The sequence below is a fragment of the Sturnira hondurensis genome, unplaced genomic scaffold (assembly GCF_014824575.4).
Source record: "Sturnira hondurensis isolate 20B ecotype Veracruz unplaced genomic scaffold, ASM1482457v3 Scaffold0018728, whole genome shotgun sequence".
Taxonomy (NCBI): domain Eukaryota; kingdom Metazoa; phylum Chordata; class Mammalia; order Chiroptera; family Phyllostomidae; genus Sturnira; species Sturnira hondurensis.
The window spans coordinates 15,501,042-15,522,417 of record NW_028091359.1 but is presented as its reverse complement, the minus strand read 5'-3'; the positions used below and the strand labels follow the sequence as shown (position 1 = coordinate 15,522,417).

Here is a 21,376-nt window from a genome sequence, read left to right as displayed (position 1 = left end):
GAAACCGTGCGATCCAACTTTATGTTCGACAGAAACAAATCCTCCTCTGCCTCGGTAGTAGGTATCTTGAGAATCTGGCAGCGGCATATGGGAATCTGCTGTTGGAGCTTCTTTAGGGGTTGGGACTTTTGGTATAAGTGGGTTCTTTATTTGTGAGTCAGGGGCTTCTGTGTGTAAAAACACTTGGGTAGTCTGTAAGTCCAGAATAATAGGAAGGAAAGAAACTAAGAAAGTGTTTGGGGAAGGACAATGTTGGAATTCACTTCTTGGCAAAACTGGGCTAATCTTCTTTCCCTCAAATATCTTTAGAACATTTATATTTAAAAAAATCCAGTTAATTACTGAATATCTGTTTTATAAACTTAGTGTTAAATTTCAGAATGTTATCATACCGTTTCCCTAACTTTAGCCATTCATGTACTTTCAGTTCAGCCATGTCCTGTACCATTTACTTAGCTTTAACAACCTTAAGTAGCCTTGCCTGTTTCACTTAGCCTTGTCACAGGAATAATGTCTTTGTAACCATAGGTTGGATATACTGATTGTATTTTTAAAATCACATAAAATAAATGAAAAATGTAAAAATTTAAAAGTCCATTAGATGCCATATAAAGTCATATTACATACCAGTAAGACAGACGGAGTCTTATCTTTGGAAGTGTGTTACTATAACCAGTGTAAATATTTGACACCTTTTCCTGACTTAGGTTGTTTTTTGGTATCTGCAGCTGATGTGTCTTCTTTTCCTAGTATGATTTTTTTCTAGGTGCTTATTTCCCCAGTATGATTTTCTCTTAGCTTTTTTCTCTCATTTAGTTGAAAATTTCTACTAAGTGAATTTTAATGTCATCCCCACCCCCATCATGATCTGAGGAGCCTTTTAGAAACTGGTTACAATGTACACAGAAGCAAAGATTTTAGGCCTGTGACCTTTTGAAGAATTTTCTGAGTGCAACTAGAAACAAATTATCCATTGTTCACAGAGCTTTGCTTTAATGTTATGCCTTCACTTGCTAAATCTTTTTATTTGTTGAAATCTTGTATCTTTAAAAAGTGTTTAATGAAGATCCTAATTAAAAGGTGATTATTTTTCTTTGTATAGTTTAGATCCTTTGCATTTCTGCCATAATATCCAAGGATTTGTGTATGGTATCATGAAGTGTTTAAAACAGAGCTTAACTTACTTTTTTCACAGTTGGGAAAGTAATACATGCCAGTTGAAAACAAGAGGAACTTATAAAAGTAAAGGAAAAGAAAAAACACGTCATTCTCCTCTAACAATTACTCTTTTAAAAATTACTTTGTTCAAGTTTTATTTTGAATTTTATATTTTTAAAATACCAATGCAGGCATAGTCATTTCCTTATTATGCTTTCTAATAGTACTTAACTTTATTTTGGAAAAATGTAGAGTACAAAAATTGTCTAATTTTATTTTTAATAATTTAAAAATTAGTGAAATGAGTACATTTTCACTATGTACTGATACTCATCTTCTATGAATTGCTTTATATTTCTTCGGCAGTTTTTCCAGTGAATAATCTGATTAATATATAGTGTGACTCTGTGTGTTAGTTATGTAAACCTTTTGGCTGCTAGTTTTTGCACATTCTTTTATTTCCTGTCTGTTACTTGTCTTTTCCTTTGTCAGTGCTGTGGTGTCTCTCTTGCTCTCACTTAATTCTTTCATGGAATTTAAACATTTTTATGTAGGCAAATATATCTGTTTTTTTCTTTATGGCTTTTGGATTTTTCTTGCTTAGGAAAACCTTCCTTATCTCAATATGATGAAATTATTCTTTAGTATTTTTCCTAATAACTTATGGCTTTGTTTTTGTTCACAGTAGGTTCTCTCTCTGTGTGTCTCTTTCTCTGTCTCTCTCCGTCCCTCTGTTTGTGCCGCTCTCTTTCTCTCTCATATTCACACACACACACACACACACACACACACTTTTACGTTTGGTATGTTATTTTTTCCAGAGGGATAGTCAGTTGTTCTGGTAATATTTTATTGACAAATCCATTCTTTTACCACTGGTTTGAAATACTACCTTTACCATATTAAATTCCTATGAACATACTAATAACTGCTTTATGTCTTTAATTAGTTTGTGCTTATAACATACTAGTTTCATTATTAAGAGCTCAAAGAATGTTTTGGTACCTGATAATGCAAGTCTTCTCTTGTTCTAGCTTTTCAAAAATATCTTGGTATTCTGACAGGTTTATTTTCAGTGAACTTCAGAATCAGCTTCCATGTTAAATATTACCTCCCTTCCCCCAATTTTCAGAATCTGTAACATCTCACTATTTCTCATCTCCTCTTTTTAGCCTAATTTAAGCTACCATCTTCTGTTGCCTAATCTATCTTTTAATATACAGCAGTAAGAATGCTCTTTCGAAAAAACATAAATCAGTTCATGCTACTTCCTTGCTTACATCCCTTTAATATTTTCTTCCCCTCTTTTCATTATCTATAGCCACATAACAAACTACTCCAAAGCATTACAGCCAAAAACAACTTGTTGGTTTTGCTCACAATCTTGGGAGTAAGAATTTCATGACAGGTTCAGCTGAGTAGTTATGTGCCGATGCATAGGAGAGCTAGGGCTGGAGAATCCCTTGCGATGTGACTTCTTCAGTCACATGTCTGGTACCTCAGTGCTTCTTGCCTGTCTCCCCACATGGCATCTCATTCTTCAGAATCTCATTCCCCACATGGCATCTCATTCCCCACATGGCATCTCATTCTTCAGAATTTCCTCAGTTGGACTGGGCTTCTCCCAGCATAGTCTCAGAGTAATCCCGCTTTCTACATGGTGGCTGGCTTCCGGGAGGAGGGAAATAAAAACTGTCAGACCAATTAAGGGATATCCCAGAAACTGGCATAGTGTCTCTTCTGCCGTATTTTATTGGTCAGAACAGTCACAAGACCTGCCTAGATACAACAAATTAGAAAAATAGACTTCCCTTCTTGATGTGGGAATGGCAAGGCCTTGTTGTAGCAGAGCATGTGGGATGAGAGACACTATGGACATACTGGGAAAATATAACCTGCTGTGTCTTCAAACTCAGAATATATTCAAAGCTCTTAAAATGGCCCATAAAGCTTTCCATGATGTAACCCACCCTGCTTTTCTCTCTGACCTGATCTCCTACATTTTCTTCTTTTGTTCTCTTTGGTTTAGCCACAGTGGCCTCTTTGATAGGCCTCGTACACGAGGTCTGTCCAGAAGGTTTCCAGCCATGTAGTATGAAAAACAGACATTTTGAAGAAGATACAAGATTCAAGAAACACTGTATATAAGACAGTGATACCTCAGTCCCCTTCAAAGTGGGCACCTTGGGACCTCACACAGTTTTCCCAGTCACCATCAGCTGCCCCGTCATATTTTCCTGAATCTCATCAGTTGTCTGAAATCTCTTCCCTTTTTTAAAAAATATGTTTTATTGATTATACCATTACAGTTGTTCTATTCCCCCCCTTTATTCCCCTCTACCCGCACCCTCTCTCCCCCACCATTCTCCCCCCCTTAGTTTATAACCACGTATCTCAAGTTCTTTAGATTCTATATTTCCCCCACTATTCTCGCCCTCCCCCCTATCTATTTTATACCTACCCTCTATGCTATTTTCTGTGCCTTCTCCCCCCTTCTCCTCCTCCTACTCCCCTGTTGCTAACCCTCCATGTGTTCTTCATTTCTATGGTTCCACTCCTGATCTAGCTGTCCTCTTGGTTTGCTTTTGTTTTAGGTGTGGTTGTTAATAACTGTGAGTTTGCTGTCCTTTCACTGTTAATATTTTTCATCTTCTTTTTCTTATATAAGTCCCTTTAGCATTTCATATAATAAGGGCTTGGTGCTGATGAACTCCTTGAACTTGACCTTGTCTGAGAAGCACTTTATCTGTCCTTCCATTCTAAATGAAAGTTTTGCTGGATAAAGCAATCTTGGCTGTAGGTCTTTGGATTTCATGACTTGGAATACTTCTTTCCAGCCCCTTCTTGCCTGTAAGGTCTCTTTTGAGAAATCCGCTGACAGTCTGATGGGTACTCCTTTGTAGGTGACTGTCCCCTTATCCCTTGCTGCTTCTAGGATTCTCTCCTTCATTTTGGTCTTGGCTAATGTAATTATGATGTGCCTTGGTGTGTTCCTTCTTGGGTCCAACTTCTTTGGCACTCTCTGAGCTTCCTGGATTTCCTGGAAGTCTATTTCCTTTGCCAGACTGGGGAAGTTCTCCTTTATTATTTGTTCAAATACGTTTTCCACCCGTGGCTGTTTCTTTCCCCCTTCTGGTACCCCTATAATCCGGATGTTGGAACGTTTAAAGATGTCCTGGAGGTTCCTAAGCCTCTCCTCATGTTTTTGAATTCTCATTTCTTCATTCCTTTCTGGTGGGATGTTTTGTTCTTCCTTGTGGTCCATTCCATTGATTTGAGTCCCAGTTTTCATTCCATTGCTATTGGTTTCCTGGACATCTCCCTTCATTTCAATTAGTTTAGCCTTCATATGTTCCTCTAATTTGTGACTATAATCAACTAGTTCTGTTAGCATCCTGATAAACAGTGTCTTGAATTGTGCTTCTGAGAGGCTGGCAATTTCTTGGTCGCTTAGAGTTATTGGCTCTGGGACTTTGAGTTTTTCTTGCACTATCTTTTGGGCTGTTCGTGCCTGTTAAGTAGCAGGATCGGAGCCCTAGGTGTTCACCAGAGCAGGGCAACTAAGTCGCTGGGTTGTGACATTGTATGTGGGGGGTGGGGTCAAAGAGGAGCAATGGCGTCCCGTCTGCCACCTGCCGCTACGGCCCCCACCGGTGCTGCAGCTGCCACTGTCACCAGGCCCACACGTTTTGTCCCACTGCATGCCAGTGTGCCACTACCGTCAGGCCTCGCCCCCCGGGGCCTGTGTGGTCCGTCTCACTGTGCACAAATGTGCGACCTCGGTCAGTCTGCCCCACACCCTGACTGGGCCACTTGCGCGCCTAGGTCTGGGGATCTGTCCTGCCCGACCCTGCTCCGCTGCTGGCTCCTCTTACCGTCCCCGTTGAACGGTTAGATGTAGTCGGACTTCTGTATAATTCAATTTTCTGTCCTTTGGCTGTGTCTTTTTTCTCCAAACCTTAGTTGTATTCAAACTTGGTTGTGGGAGAAGGCACAGTGTTTCCACCTATGCCTCCATCTTGGTGGAAGTCTGAAATCTCTTCCCTTTTAAAAGTGATTTTAGTTTTGGGGAAAGCCAGAAATTGCAGGGCGCCAAATCTGGGCTGTTGTGATGAAGCTGTTGCCAATCACCAGTTACCCATAGTTGCAGCCTTGTGAATCATCCTGATAGTTTCCACAGAGGAATGTTCAAGCTTAATGCAAAATTTGATGCAGATTCATTGCTCATTTTGAATGTGATGGCCACACAGTACACACGCTCACTGAGTGGCGTCTTCTGCTCCCACTGACTAGTACAGTGAAGTCATTGTTCATGCATGTGTGTTCCAGTCCACTCTCCTGGGCTGCCAGGTTACATCGATGTTGCACAAACCATTTTCGTTACATTAAAAGTGGCTGGATTTTTGCTGTACAGACCTCGCATTCCACACTCATTCCAGCGTCAGATCTGTTATAACTGCCACTTCTGCCACGAGTGCTTGCTCTTCTTCAGATCTCTACATGGGTCTTCTCATTCTCTTACTTTGTTTAGGTCTGTGCTCAGTGCCACATCCCCAGAAAGCTTTTCCTGACTACCTTATCTGATAAAATCTTGGCCACTTACTGCCCCCTTCAGCATAGGTTTTGGTGGTGTTTATGGGAGCGCCGGGGGCCAGAATATACCATTCTTCTCTGCCGGGCTTCTGAATAAGTTGAGAAGTAAAAGTAAAGATGGAGGCCAAAACCTATGTGAAATAAATAAATTCAATTTTTAATGACCAGTGTCATGTTGGAGACCCAAATGAGCCTATTAACCACATCTCAGAATTAGGCAGACCTGCCTCTCCAGTCCTAGGCGGTGTTGGTCGCTGTCCTCTGCAGCAGTAGCAGCTGACCAACTCTTGGCATATTGACATGGAGGAAAATTCTTGTACCCTGGCAAGCCCGTTCCCAAGCAAAGACCGGTAGGGCTGAGTTGTGCATGCTTAGTTATTTGTCTCATTTTTGGTATATCTGACTAAAAGGGGGATGAAAGGAAAGGAATAAAGGAAGTGAGAAACGGGATGGCTCGTGGTGCTGTTTACTAAAAGAGGAAACATGGTAGGAAGATTATAAATCAAGCTTCAGGAACATTCCGTTTGAAGTGCCTACAAGATGCCCATGTGGAGATACCAGATAGGCATTTGGATAACACATTCAAAGATACTGATTTGGTAGTTGTATTAGTATTCTGTTGCCTGTAACAAACTCTGTAAACATGGTGGTTTACAAAAACCACAAACGTATCTCACAGTTTTTGTGGGTTGGGGATGTGGCCTGGTTAGCTGGTTTCTCTGTGCAAGGCTCTTACCAGGCTGAATTGAAGGTGTCGGGTGGGGCTGTGAGTTTATCTGAAGTCTGGGGTTCTCCCAGGCTCACTGGTTGGTAGAATTTAGGTTCCTAAAGTTGTGGAATTGAGGCCTTCAACTTGTAGGGGGCTTGCTGTTTCCTGCCACGTAGCCTTCCCCACAGTAAGGTAATTTGCTTCTTCAAGGCCAGCGGAAAGCATTTTTCCTGCTTTAAATCATTTATGGCTCAGCTAGTTAGGACAGGCTCATTCAAGATAATCATCCTTTTGATTAACTCAAATCATCGGATTGATCTGGGCCCTTAATTGCATCTGTGAAGTCCCTTTTGCCATATAATAGGGTATGTATGTGTGTATATGTATATGTATATGTATATGTATATAGAGAGGTTAATTATAAGGAATTGGCTCTCATTATTACGGAGGCTGAGAAATCTCACAGTCTGCCATCCGCAAGCTGGAGACCCAGGAGGGCCGGTAATTCAGTCTGAGTGCGGGGAGCTGATAATGTAGATTCCACGCAGGATTGCCCAGGGCAGGAGAAAGTCAGTGAGTCCCCGCTGGAACAGTCAGGTGGAGGGGATGAATTCTTCCTTCCTGTGCCTTTTTGTTCTATTCAATCCCCTAATAATTGGATGATGGGTGGGTGGGCACAAACTGCCTTACTGTGTGCATCTACTTAAATGCTAGCTTAATCCAGAAACACCCTCAGAGACATTCTTGGACATAATGTTTAGCCAAATGCTTGTGTACCTTGTGATCCAATGAAATTGACATAAAATTAACCATCACAGAGAGATTTGGGGAAATTTCCTAGCTATGCTTCCGCCACTGCCTTCTTCTAAAATCCTCCCCTTTTTTATCTTTCAGATTTTCCCCCTTCATAATCTTTATAATAAACATTATATAATTCTGTAGCTTCTGTTCTGCCCCTTCCTTCAAAGTCTAAAAATACTTTTCCTCCATTATTTCATATTTCTTTACTATCAAATTAGTCATCTATTATTAACTGACTAAGCAAATTTGGGTATGCCACTGAGTCTCTTCTTACCTTTCATTACACCACTTAGGAATGAGAAAACTGGACTGTTTTGTGTTTTCATGGAGGACCCTCAGTAGTCTTCGCAGTTGGCATTAGCAGGATCTAATATTTAAACCATAAATACGATCATGGTACTTTCAGTTCAGAATGGTACTTCAACAGTACATGTGAACTTGGTAATTCAACTTAACTCATTCTCAGATAACTGTAAATGTAGTTCCCTAAAGATATTTTTTCATGAGATTATCTGTTTGTGCCATTACTCCCTCAACTGTGTACCCTAGAATGGTTATCTTACCTGAGTCAATCTTACTCTGTTTATTCCAGATTATACATTTGTTCTCATTTGTGAACAATCTGCAGTTATTTGCCATTATTGACCAGGGGTATGGGGCACAGATGTTTTGTTTATTTGTTGTTCTGTTAATGCTCAAGTTCAGTGCATAAGGGAAAAGGTTGCATGCATTTTATTGCAGACATTCTCTGAAATAATTTTTAGCTACAAGGAAATAGCTCTGTAGCTCTTTCTGTGAGTCATCGTCATTCTTGCTTACACAGAGCTGGGTAAGGATTTAATTTTGTAGATAGGATTTATGACTTCCAGAAAGAGCTGCAAAAATTGAAATTTCCAAAGAACTTTAGATTTGCTCTAAATCCTATTATATACAGAAAATTGGAGCTTGAGATACAAATATAGGTAACTGTGGTTGATAAAATTTTCCTAAAAATCACATGATTTTCAATGAGCAATAGAGTTTTTAGTCATTTTTAAGTGTAAACTAACATTTTTTTGTTCTTTTTTTAATTTAGCTTCCAATAAAAACAGGACAACAGAACACACATACCAAAGTCAGTACTGAACACAACAAGGAATGTCTTATCAATATTTCCAAATACAAGTTTTCTTTGGTTATAAGCGGCCTCACTACTATCTTAAAGAATGTTAACAATATGGTGAGTAATTATTACTGTTCTGTTCGGGAATTTAATGAGGTTGTTTTTTATTTAAAAATTTGGAGCATCATATTTTGAAGCATGGAAATTCATTTTTTGTTAATACTCATATTTTGTGGATAAGCACAGGTAACCTTTTAAGTTTCATGTTAGCTTTTGATTCTTTCCCTTGGATACTTTTCTTATTTGTCTCCTTGCCATTATTTTTCTGGAATTAGGATTTTGTAAAGATATTGTGTTATATACTAATTGACCATGGTAATCTATTGAAATATTTTCCTTATCTTATTTGATCATTTATACATTAAATTGTACTAGTCCTGAATAGGTGATAAGTAAAATATAACGTAATATTCCAAAAAATGAGATTACTTTTATGACAATATTGTTTCATTTCCTTCATCCTGTAGCTTGTGACAGAGTCTCTAGTTGTTAGAGAAGCTGTTGTTGGAGTGTCTTCAGCGGTTTCCTCAGCCTCCCCTGCTGTCAGAAGCTGATAATTGCTTCTCTCCCCACATTTTATAAAATCTGTTTATATCCCCTAAACTCTGAGGTACTCACTCCACTGTCCCCTGCTGTCCCTCTGAACAAATTTCCCCTCCCTCTCGTAGGTGATTCCTTCCTCTCTATCAATGCCTAAAATTTCCTTCATAGTCAGCTCAAATCAACTGATCTGGTTATTTCTTGACTAAGTTTAAATGGCTCTGATGGTTTTTAGCACTTAGAGCCGTAATTGGTGTTGTTTGTATTCCACTGTGAAACTGGCTTCTGATTGCAGATTGTGAAAATCGGTCCAGTTTTATAGTTACATCATCTTTGTTGTGTTTTCTTTTTAAAAAGCTGATTAGACAGTACCTGAAACTTACCAAATTGGTAAACTGGAGGTGTGAATAGCCATTTGCCTTAACAGAAAAAGTTCTTATTACAGAAGAAAAGATTTTCTGAAAAAAGGCAGGACTTTTTTACAGATACATAAAGTGATTTATAGAAATGCATTTTAGATTTGGTGGAGCTCTTCTGTTGCGCATTGTGTGGGGCCCAGAGATAAGGTTTTACTTAATGATAAGTGGCCATGTTCCCAGTTAGCTTGAAAATATTTTAATATTTAGAACTTTCTTTTCAAACCAAAGACAGTTATATGATACTGACATTCATTTATGTCTTACTGAGTAAATTGAATTGTGGAAACCATAGTCTCTTGCCGGTAAGTAGTATAGTATTCAATTTAAGAATAGTGAATGCTTAAAATTCATTGTAATTGTTGTAGTATATTTTGCTGTAAGAATTTAGACTTTGATTACAGTACTTTGTGGCATCAGAGTGTGGTTCAACCCTTCATTCAGGATTCTGGTAAGAATCTTAGATGTGTATCTAAATCCCACGTATTGTATTAAAGTATAAACTGAAGTAGCTTCTTTTACTGTTACAAGGCTAATTGGCAGACTAATGAATGCGAGCAATTTTATTCTCATAATAATTTATTTTGTGTGAACATTAGCATAAAATCAGAAATAAGAGATTTACATATGGTATAATCTGGGAGATAAAATAGAACACTATTGATTTTCTTGATCCTGAGTCTCACTTTTCAGATATGTGCTGATTTGTAGTGGAGAGTAATAACCAACATTTAGTGTTCTGAATATCTTTTCTCTTAGAGAATATTTGGAGAAGCTGCTGAAAAAAATTTATATCTCTCTCAGTTGATTATATTGGATACACTGGAAAAATGTCTTGCTGGGGTGAGTAACTCTATTCTTGAGTCGGCAGGTTTTGTGAATTCAATTTGGAGTTGATCTGCTGCATCGAAGGGTGGGCGTGGACAAGGGACAGTCACGCTTTTGTCTAAGGTCTGCATGTGGATTTTTACAGCAGAGTAGTCTGGGTGGCATAACATATTTTTAGAAGAAAACTATTTCCTCATCTTTTGTAAATTAAATAGATACCAGAAAGTGGTAAAGTTGAGCCACATATGTATCAGGCTTTTTAGAAAGGGTTTTATGAAAGAAAGGCCACTATTGGTTTAATTGATTTGTTCAGGCCTATGGTGTTGTTTAGCTTTGAAAGGATATGATGCAAAAGACCAAAAGTAGGCTAGTTTTCCCTATGTGAATCTATTTTTAATATTTTACCTTTCAAATCTATGTGAAAGAGAGCTTAAAAAATTAAAACTCTGTTTCTGATAGGTCCTATCTGAAGAACACTTGTTATTTGTAAATATGAACATATAAAATAGATGTGTGAAGGACTGAGGACAAAACAGTTCTTTTTCAGGTTTTCTCTAAATAGTTATCTCAGTGTATTTCAACCATGACTTAATTGGAATTTTTCAAGAATATTTATGTTGTATAAAGCAAACTGTTTCCATACGTCAGTAGCCTTAATTCTTCCCTGGAACATACTAGGAGTTTACGTAAATAAATAAATTTAACACTTTCATTTTAAAGATCTGTCTATTCCATATGTATTGAAGTTAACTTATTTCTTATGTTCTGTCTTCCTTTGGCACATCAGAATTGCTCCTCTCTTCCATGTATGTTACACTTGTTGTTTGTGTTAAACCTAGTTGAAGGGACTTTGCCATGTGAGGACTGATGGTGTTGTTGAGAGGAGAGGGAAGGATCAGGAGAGACAGTAGGGAGTTGGAAAAATCATTACATTCACACAACTGTGCGTCCTTAGGGAAGAGAAGTATTTTAAGACTATAGACCACCTAAAGTCCAGTGGGGGGCTGGACTTTCATCGTGACTAAGAGGTGAAAGATAGAACCAGTCTCTTTATTAGACAACTGTAGGTATAGCAGACATGCTGAAATATTGTTATTGGATCTAGGCAGTGAGTGTATGTATGGGTGTTCTGTTATTCTGTTTCAACTCTTTTTATTTGAAAAATTTCATAAGGAGAATATTTACATGTAAATTTAAGAAAGTTTTTTAATTACATGTTTATTACATGTTTATTTTAAGACTATAGACCAATATAATGTTTTAAGACTCTTTTTATGGATTCTTGGCCATATTCCAAAATTGTGAGACAGTGTTTTTAAGTTTTCTACTTAAGTTGAGGGTGAGCTAGTTCTGTTTTAGCTTGGTGCTTTCTATTAACTTGTGATATGCTGTTGTTCATTTGTAAAATGGAGTAAAAGAGCAAATGGGCTGTTAAATAGGATAGTGTCATTGTGAAGAAGGGGTAGTTTTAAACTTGTGCATCAACTCTTTGTAGTGATCTTACTGCTTTGATTGTAAACACCAGTGTATCAACCACCCCCATGTTTGAACTAGGGAAGGGTGGTTTATTGCCTCTTTTATTCTACAGCTTTTCTATATTAATGTTTGTAACTGAGAGGCACTGGTAAATGTGCTTTGGAGAATGTTGTTATTGGCCCTTGTTAATTTGATGCTCTTTGGAGATCAAATGCAAATAAGTGGGCATGGCATAACTTGTATAATGCATAAAATGTATATTATCTTACTCTGNAGGGGTAGTTTTAAACTTGTGCATCAACTCTTTGTAGTGATCTTACTGCTTTGATTGTAAACACCAGTGTATCAACCACCCCCATGTTTGAACTAGGGAAGGGTGGTTTATTGCCTCTTTTATTCTACAGCTTTTCTCTACTAATGTTTGTAACTGAGAGGCACTGGTAAATGTGCTTTGGAGAATGTTGTTATTGGCCCTTGTTAATTTGATGCTCTTTGGAGATCAAATGCAAATAAGAAATGCAAATAAGTGGGCATGGCATAACTTGTATAATGCATAAAATGTATATTATCTTACTCTGCTCAATGAGTGAAAAGGTATAAATTTAAAAAATTAAATTTATAATGAAAAATAATACAGTTTACATTATTGAACAATTGTGTTTTGTTGGGTTGCTATTAATGATTTTGTGGTTGTCTCCTGATTTTCATTTTTAAATCAAAGTTGAGGGAGTTTGGGGTGAAATGAGTCTACAAGTACATGTTTATCATATAAGTAGTTGAAGTCGCTAATGAATGTGAACAAATATTTATCAATATCTTATTATTAGTAAAGTTTATAGAATTTGAGGAATCTTAAATATTTTTGTTTCTGTATATATGACCATTATTCAAAAGATTGAGCACTTACACAATTTTTGTTTGTTTAAAATTGGAGTTATTTTCAACATCTATATTGTTTTGCTAGCTTATACATGAGAAAGGCATTGTATTTTGTATTCAAATTTTGTATTTTTTGGTGGTGTCTGTTTATTTACTGGCTGTATATTTCAATATATTTGAATCTGAAAGCATTTAGATTGCAATTACAGAATTGAGCATAGCATGCAATTAATTATACAAAATTTTGTTCTGTCATCATGCTTGGCATTATCAAAATTGTCACTGATATATGGCCCCAGCTGGTGCGACTCAGTTGGTTGGAGTGTCATCTGGTAACCAAAGGGTCTCAGGTTCGATTCCAATTAGGGCACATACCTGAGTTACAGTTTCAGTTTTTTGTCTGCGCACATACTGGAGGCAGCCAATCGATGCTTCTCTCTTGCATTGATGTTTCTTTCTTTCCCTCCTCTCACCTCTAAAAAGCAATGAAGAAATGTTTTTTAAAAACATTAATTAAAAATTTTTAAATTAAAAAATTGCTATTCATGTATGGATAATGAAGCTGCTAGGTGAAATATGTGTGTGGAACAGTGTATCTGCAGGATAGCATATCATCCATTGATTGTTTTGTTAATTGTATGGTAGAGATTTATTTTACAAAGTAGAGACCTCAGTGTTAACACCAAAAGTTGTCAAACTTGGTGTCGTTTATAGTGGGACCACCCATCAGTATGTACTCCTGATCTGCTGTAGTATGAAGTGCACTGAATTACCTGAAGTGTTTAGAGTGGATATAATCAGACCTAGATTTAGGCTCCACCTTACAGAAAATACAGGAAGTAGAAGAATAAGTTATACCACTAAAAATAATCAAATCAACAACATGGAACATTTTGTAAGGCAACTGGACCATTTTTTAAAAACGTCAGTGTTATAGAAAATAATGTATATGGGGGGAATTGCATTAGAAAAGAAATAGAATGTGTTGGGGGGGTCATTTTAGAATAAAAAGACTAAAGGAACATAACAGTCATGCTGCAATCTATGGACCTTGAATTTTTTTTAAAGATTTTATTTACTTATTTTTGGCAAAAGGGAGGGAGAAAGAGAAACATCAATGTGAGGTTGCCTCTCACGTGCCCCCAGGTAGGGACTTGGCCCACAACCCAGGCGTGTGCCCTGATTGGGAATCGATCCTTGAACCTTTCTTGATGCTATGAAAGACATTTTGGGGCAGTTGAGGAAATTTGAGTAAAAATTAGGTATTAGTTCATACAAGGGAATTGTCTATTTTTCCTTGGCATGATGATTGATTGAAGTTATATTGGAGAATGTCCTTATTTTTAAGAGATGCTAAAATATGTAGGGCTGAAATATTATGTCTAGAACTTACTTTGAAATGATTCAACCACAACAAAATTATTTGGAATAAGTAGTATTTCTCTGTTTTGGTCAATCTTCTAAAAAAGGTTGGTGTGATTGGCTATCCAGGAAATGATTTGGGTGTTGAGACGGATGATACATGAATAATATGAGTAATGTTTATTTAGAACACACAACAAACTGGAAGTTCTCATGAGGAAGAAGGCTTATGCAGGGATTTTTGTGAACAGGGGACAGGCAGGGGTGGGTGTGGGGGGCTGGACTTTCATCGTGACTAAGAGGTGAAAGATGGAACCAGTCTCTTTATTAGACAACTGTAGGTATAGCAGACATGCTGAAATATTGTTATTGGATCTAGGCAGTGAGTGTATGTATGGGTGTTCTGTTATTCTGTTTCAACTCTTTTTATTTGAAAATTTTCATAAGGAGAATATTTACATGTAAATTTAAGAAAGTTTTTTAATTACATGTTTATTCCTATTTTAGCAACCAAAGGACACAATGAGATTAGATGAAACAATGCTCGTCAAACAGTTGCTGCCAGAAATCTGCCATTTCCTTCACACCTGTCGAGAGGGAAACCAGCATGCAGCTGAGCTTCGGAATTCTGCCTCCGGGGTGTTGTTTTCCCTCAGCTGCAACAACTTCAACGCGGTCTTCAGTCGCATTTCTACCAGGTTAGTGTGTAAATCTGCGTAGGACTGTTGTAAGTAATATACATTCTAGAAGTTTTTTTTTATTCTACGTGAAAATTAAAAGTTGACAGAATGAGTTTGACCTGGGCTTTTGTAGAAATTTTATGCATAATTCCTTTGAAATTTTTATTATTGTGATAGTGGTGTGTACAATTAAATGAGTACTGTGATAAACTTGAAAGTCTAAATTTTAGGAAATATCACCCATGACCAGGTTTTTTTTTTTAATGAAAACACTGGGTGTGGATTTTTGAGTTTATAATATATTATTCCTTTACTATGAAATGAGCTAATCAGATAGAATAATTGGTAAGAGTAGTAAGAATTCTGATAATCTTACAGCTCTGCCCCGTATCACAAGATCCTAAATTACCAAACCCCACCCCCCACCAAATAATCCCAGACATATGGAAGCAGAAGGAAGTGAATAATTGCCAAGCAGAAATCTGCAGAACGTAGACTGTGTTGTACTGTATTTTTTCTGACTATAGGATGCACTGGACCATAGAATGCACCTAGGTTTTAGAGGAGGAAAATAGGAAAAAATTTTTGAAGCAAAAAAGTGGTAAAATATTTAGTAACATAGGCCACTGCATCCTCCCCCTCCCACCCCCAGGGAGCCAGGTAAGCTACATTCGGACTATAAGATGCACCCTCCCCCCCCATTTTCTTCCCAAATTCTTGAGGGGGGTGCGTCTCACAGTCCGAAGAATACGGTAAATATACAAACTGAAGAATAAAGTAGAGAACCTATCACTAAAATATCTAGAAAGACCAGGTAAACTGAAGAACAACAGGAAGATATTTAAAATATATAGTAATAAAGTTAAACAAACACCACCCACCAACCCATCCACCTGGGTCCAGAACTGAAAAGGGAGGTGAAAACCAGAGATGGTTTTGAAGGCATGACTTGGCCTTGCAACAGAGGAAGGGTAAGAGATGGTTAGGTTTTTTCTCTCCTTAACCCAGAGGTTTGGGGCTGACATCCACATGGGACCAGATACAAACCCTTGTACCCTATTAATACCAGGAATAGAACTGGGGCTTTGTNGAACAACAGGAAGATATTTAAAATATATAGTAATAAAGTTAAACAAACACTACCCACCAACCCATCCACCTGGGTCCAGAACTGAAAAGGGAGGTGAAAACCAGAGATGGTTTTGAAGGCATGACTTGGCCTTGCAACAGAGGAAGGGTAAGAGATGGTTAGGTTTTTTCTCTCCTTAACCCAGGGGTTTGGGGCTGACATCCACATGGGACCAGATACAAACCCTTGTACCCTATTAATGCCAGGAATAGAACTGGGGCTTTGTATAAAGCATGACTAGAAAGAGCTAAGCACTCCCTAAAAATGAACAAGGAATGAAGGGAGGAAAAGGGGAAAAGAGGAGGAGGGAGTGAAAGGAGAGGGAGGAAGGAAAAGAAGAGAGGCCCAGGCCGGTGAGGCTCAGTGGGTTGGAGTGTTGTTCTACGGAAGTGTTGTGGGTTCAATTTCCGGTCAGGGTACATTACATTCCTGGATTGTGGGTTCAGTTACCCCGGTCCTGGGGAGTATAGGAGGAGGCAACTAGTTGGTGCTTCTGTCTCACATCGATGTTTCTCTCTCTTTAAAATAAACAATGAAAAAAAAAGTCTTCCAGTGAGGATTTAAAAAAAGGAGAAATATAGGGAGGGTGAGAGGGAAGGGAAAAATAACTACTAGCACAAGAAGTTTGTTTGCTCTACCTAAGCTTAGGGCAGGGGAAAAAGTCGCCTAGGGCCATTACCTGATAAGAATTTGAGGCCCTCATTTATGCCACCCATACAATCTGGGGCTGAAAAATTAACAACAACAAAAATATGTCTGGAGCTGGGCACCTGGCAAAAGCAAATGCAAAACCATCACTAGGACACACCCACTGTCCCAGACTAACAGAGATTCCTAAAGAAAATGTAGACTGCACTAGAGATGAGTTTGCAATCAAAGTTTGTAAAAAAGAGAGGTAACAATTCACTATGATTATAAGTTGGCACATACAAATATATGAGATCGTTTAACATTTTTAAAAATAATATAAAATAAGTGTGTTTTGTTTTATTTTATTATTATTTTTAAAGATTTTATTTATCTTTAGAGGGAAAGGGAAGGAGAGAGGGAGAGAAATATCAATGTATGGTTGCCTCTCATGCATCCCTTGCTGGGACTTGGCCTGTAACCCAGGCATGAGCCCCGACTGGGAATTGAACTGGTGACCATTTAGTTCACAGGCTGGCACTCAGTTTACTTAGTTACACCAGCCACATCAAAAATAAGTGTATTTTAAATGACTAGAGAATAAGAAGAAATTTAAAACTATTAAAAAGAATGAGAAACCATAAAAACCCAATAGATTTGTAAAACAAAAAAATCAAATAGAATTTTTAAAGTCATTGAGTCCTTTGCTTCTGTTGGTATGGATCCTCCCGTTAAAAAACAGTTAAATTGAGTGCAATTACTAATTCTGTGGTGAAAACAGCTAATCCTCTGTATAAAAGAGTTCTGCCAGCCACAGCACAAGGTACACTTTGGCAGAATAATTAAGTTATCTTAAGCCCTGGCCTGGTGGCTCAGTTTATTGGAGCATCGTCCCTATATGCCAAGGTTGCAGGTTTGATCCTGGTTGGGACAAGGACATGTACGAGAGGCAGCTGGCGACTGCACAACTAAGTGAAACAGCGACAACAATCTCAGTCTTACTCTTTCTCTCTTTCTTTTTCCCTTCCTATCTCTAAAAATTAATTTCAAAATTTAAAGTTATCTTAAGATAGGTAGCCCATATTTTCTTCAAGAAAAGCAAAAGACAGGAATATCAAAAGCTAATATTAATCCTAAAAGAGAAACATCGTACACAGGTAGAATGTCAGACACAACAAAATTTCATGATGTTGATTCATCTGTTACATATAAAATATAAAATCAGTCTTTAGGAAGATCTTCCATTCTAGATCTTTCATATTTTAAGTCACCCAGTGCTATGACAGCAATGTCATAAGATAGCTCCATCTATATTAAACCATCATAATGGCATTTTAGGTGAGTGGTCATCAGCTTCTATTTCTGGCACAAACTGAATGAAACAGCAAATGCAGTTGTTTGAAACGTATTTCATAGATCCCATTTCTGAGCAGTCCCTGAAAGCTAAAGAAACTGGCTTGTTCTGGAGACACTTAACTTCTCTTTTGGAAACAGTGAACTAGATTCAGGAAGTACAGAAAAGTTGTCTACTTTTACTCTTGTAGATGCTGCAAAATCCTATAAAATGAATTCTTTGATGTCTAGAAAATTTCTAGAGTTTTCAAAGATGGCACAGAGCAGACAGGACAGAGCAGATGTCACAAGGCATCGTCTTGTTCACAGAACATAGTGTAATTTAGAACTTATGAGTTGTTTATTTCTGGAATTTTCCATTTAATATTTTTGGACTGTAGTGGACCTTGGGTTACATCACTGATAAGGGGGGACTACTATACTGTTCATGTTTCTGAAGTCTAGTTTATGTAAATAGATGTTAATAACATTTATTTTACTTAGAACTTGAAATTTAAAACTTTTTATTATGGAACAAAATTAAAAATACACATAGCATAGTATTTTAAATGCCCATGTATCTTTCACTGTGCTTCAGCAGATATTAGCATGTTATGATTTCAAAAAATAAAATTATGTATAAAGTATACAATGTAATGATTTGATATACATATATGTAGTGAGGTTTACTGGATTACCATGGTTTCTTATATCCCCTAAATTATCTTCCTTTAGGTTTCTACAATAAATATTTATTCTCTTATTTTTATGTATATTTTCTCTTGTAAGCTCATTATTGGGACGAGAAAAATCTGTTTAATTTAGTATTTTTGACTATCCTCAGACTTAAATTGATCAATTGTTTTTGGCTTTTACTTTTTAGGTTACAGGAATTGACCGTTTGTTCAGAAGACAATGTTGATGTTCATGATATAGAATTGTTACAGTATATCAATGTGGATTGTGCAAAATTAAAACGACTCCTGAAGGGTGAGTTGAAATGGGTGATGTATCTGAAATTAATGACTGTGGGTGAAAATTCATTATTTTGAATGTACTCATTGTATTGAGCTAGAACACCAAAGAGGGTTTTATAGTGCAGATGTCCCTGTGAAATGGACAGTAATTCATATGGTTTAATAATTTTTGAAAACCATACAGTAAAGAAAATGAGTATCTTAAATCTTGGCAAGGGAGAGTTCTGTTTAACTATAACTTTTAGTAAAGAGGATATAAGGATGCTGTTATTTAGTATTTTTAGAATTTAATCTTAAGGATAGCTATAGGTTTAGAAGTTACTGTTAAGCTTTTGTAGTGCTAAAAGTGGATTGTTGAGCAGGATGACAAAGTTCAGAAGATGAAGGAACAAGAAGATTGTGATCTTATGATGTGAAGAGGAATTGAGTCAGGAATCTCATTTCTAACATTTCTGTTTTCAGCTCTGTGATTTATTTACTTACTTTGCAGTATTACAAAGTCCCTAATGCTTTCAGTGCCTAGTTTTGCTTCCTTGCAGAACATGTCAGTAGTAGTCCCACATGGGGATATTATAGTTCCTGATTTGTGATTTTAAATCTTTGGGAAGTGCTTTTTATGATTATGCTGGTTGAAAAAAATGATCAGAAAAAATTGAGTTTTTGTGGTATGTGGGGGGGAAGTGTTGATAAAAATCAAATACCAAGGGCCCTGGCTGGTGTAGCTCAGTGGATTGAGCGCGGGCCTGTGAACCACATGATCGCGGTTCGATTCCCAGTCAGGGCACATGCCTGGGTTGCAGGCCAGTTCCCAGCAGGGGACACACCAGAGGCAACCATACATTGATATTTCTGTCCTCTCCTTCCCTTCCCTTCTAAAGATAAATAAATAAATTAAAAAAAATCAAATATCAATGAGCATTATTCATGAATTCAGTATAAATACCTAAATTCTTTTCAGAAAAAACTGTTTTTTTAGTTCTATGTACTATTGGATCCTGGCTTAAATGTGAAATCCTGTGGTTCATAATTCTTTTTATTTTACTTTGTGTACTGATTAAGGAATTCTTAATAATGTTTTTAGTGTCTGACCGGAAAGGAGATTTCATTATATTAACCTTGAAAACCGCATTGGTTCTGTGGTATAATTTTCAAAATATGTTGTTTAGTTTTCTTTTTCTTTTAAAGATTTCATTTATTTTTAGACATAGGGGAAGGGAAGGAGAGTGGGAGAGAAACATAATGTGTGGTTGCTGCTTGCACGCCCCCTCCTGGGGACCTGGCCTGCAACTCAGGCACGTGCCCCGACTGAGAGGAAGATATAAATACCAATTTGCAAAGCAATGTGGCAAACTCAAACAGGGTGAGCATAAAGTGAGAGTATAAATATGTATTTGTTTACCGGTGAAAGACACTAAGAAGAAAAGAGCAAGATACGGAGTTGCAAGAGTAGGTCAGATTATATTAATAAAAATGCAGTAATATATGTTGTATTTTCAGTATCATGCTGTGTAGTTTATGTGCTTTTTTCTCATCAGTCCTCGAGGTAACCCTGTCAGGCAGGTAGTAGTTTTATAATACCCAGTATAGATGAGGAAACTGAGGCTTCGGTAACATTCCCTAGGCCATAGAGCTAGTGAATGGCAGGGTGAAAATTCAAATCACATCTACCCATCTCTAGAGCCAAAGTACTTAACTCCTACACTCTTATGCTTATGGCTTCTGAGGCTTTAATTCAGTGGCCATGGGAAGTGATGAAAAGTCGTTAAGGTGGGATTAATATTTTATTTTAGATATACAGTTTTGCTTGAAATTTACAGGATGGCTTGGCAGAAGTTTACTTGAAAGTCTGGGGCTTGATTGGGTAGTAATGTGAGTGAAAAACAATGAGGCTAGTGGAGTAAAGGTAAAGTTGATGAACATAGGAAAGCAAAAGGGCTCAAGAGGACTGTGACATGAAATGCCATTATTTGAAAATCAAATGAGAGCAAGAGCAAAGAATGTTGGAGGGATATGTTTTAAAACTGACTTGGAGAGCAAGTGATTCATTTGCAAGTCTCGAAAAAAAAGACATTTACTTACCTTAAACAATTAGTATTGTGGGAAGGATTTGAATATAAAAGTATTTATTAGTGTTACTTATAATACTGAAATGTTGGAAATATCTTAATGTACAACTGTTGGAAAATGTTTAACTAGTGATTTAATACAGTGACTTAAATATTCTGAAAGATAGCAAAGCATACTAAAAAGACTACGGCTTTGAAGTCCAGTGTAGTCATTTATTAGATCTGTAACCTTGGAAATAGTTTGCTCCTGTGTAATACCTGAAAGCATTGTGATTTTGAAAGAATTAAATATATTAGGTTGAAAATACCTGGCATGTTGTAACTGTTAAGTAGTGGTTACTGTTGTGTACAGAACCATCAAATATAGGTAGGAAGAATTTTTAATGATGTGGAAAAATTTAGGATATTATGTGAAATGAAAATAACAGATTTGATCTAGCCTATATAATCTCAGGTATGGTAAATATATTTGTCTTCCATGTACATAGGAAAGTGGATGGAAGAAAATTTACCAAACTGTTGACTGTGGTTGTCTCCGAATGGCAGAATCATGGATGACGTTTTAACTTTCCTTAAACTATTGTGTATTTTTTGAATTTTCTACAATGGCCATGTGTTTCATATTTTTTTAAAAGCAAGTT

The 21,376-nt window shown here is 37.1% G+C and overlaps 1 protein-coding gene across 4 annotated transcripts in view; it reads left to right on the top strand.

Moving 5' to 3' along the window:
• Positions 1–21,376, top strand: part of NF1 (neurofibromin 1) — a 233,814-nt gene that overhangs the window by 42,908 nt on the left and 169,530 nt on the right. For all 4 annotated transcript variants that reach the window (XM_037069749.1, XM_037069751.1, XM_037069750.1 and 1 more), the window contains exons 2-5: positions 8,337–8,480; positions 10,139–10,222; positions 14,432–14,622; positions 18,576–18,682. In XM_037069749.1, the coding sequence (XP_036925644.1) occupies positions 8,337–8,480; positions 10,139–10,222; positions 14,432–14,622; positions 18,576–18,682 (526 nt within the window). The remainder of the gene's footprint in view (positions 1–8,336; positions 8,481–10,138; positions 10,223–14,431; positions 14,623–18,575; positions 18,683–21,376) is intronic.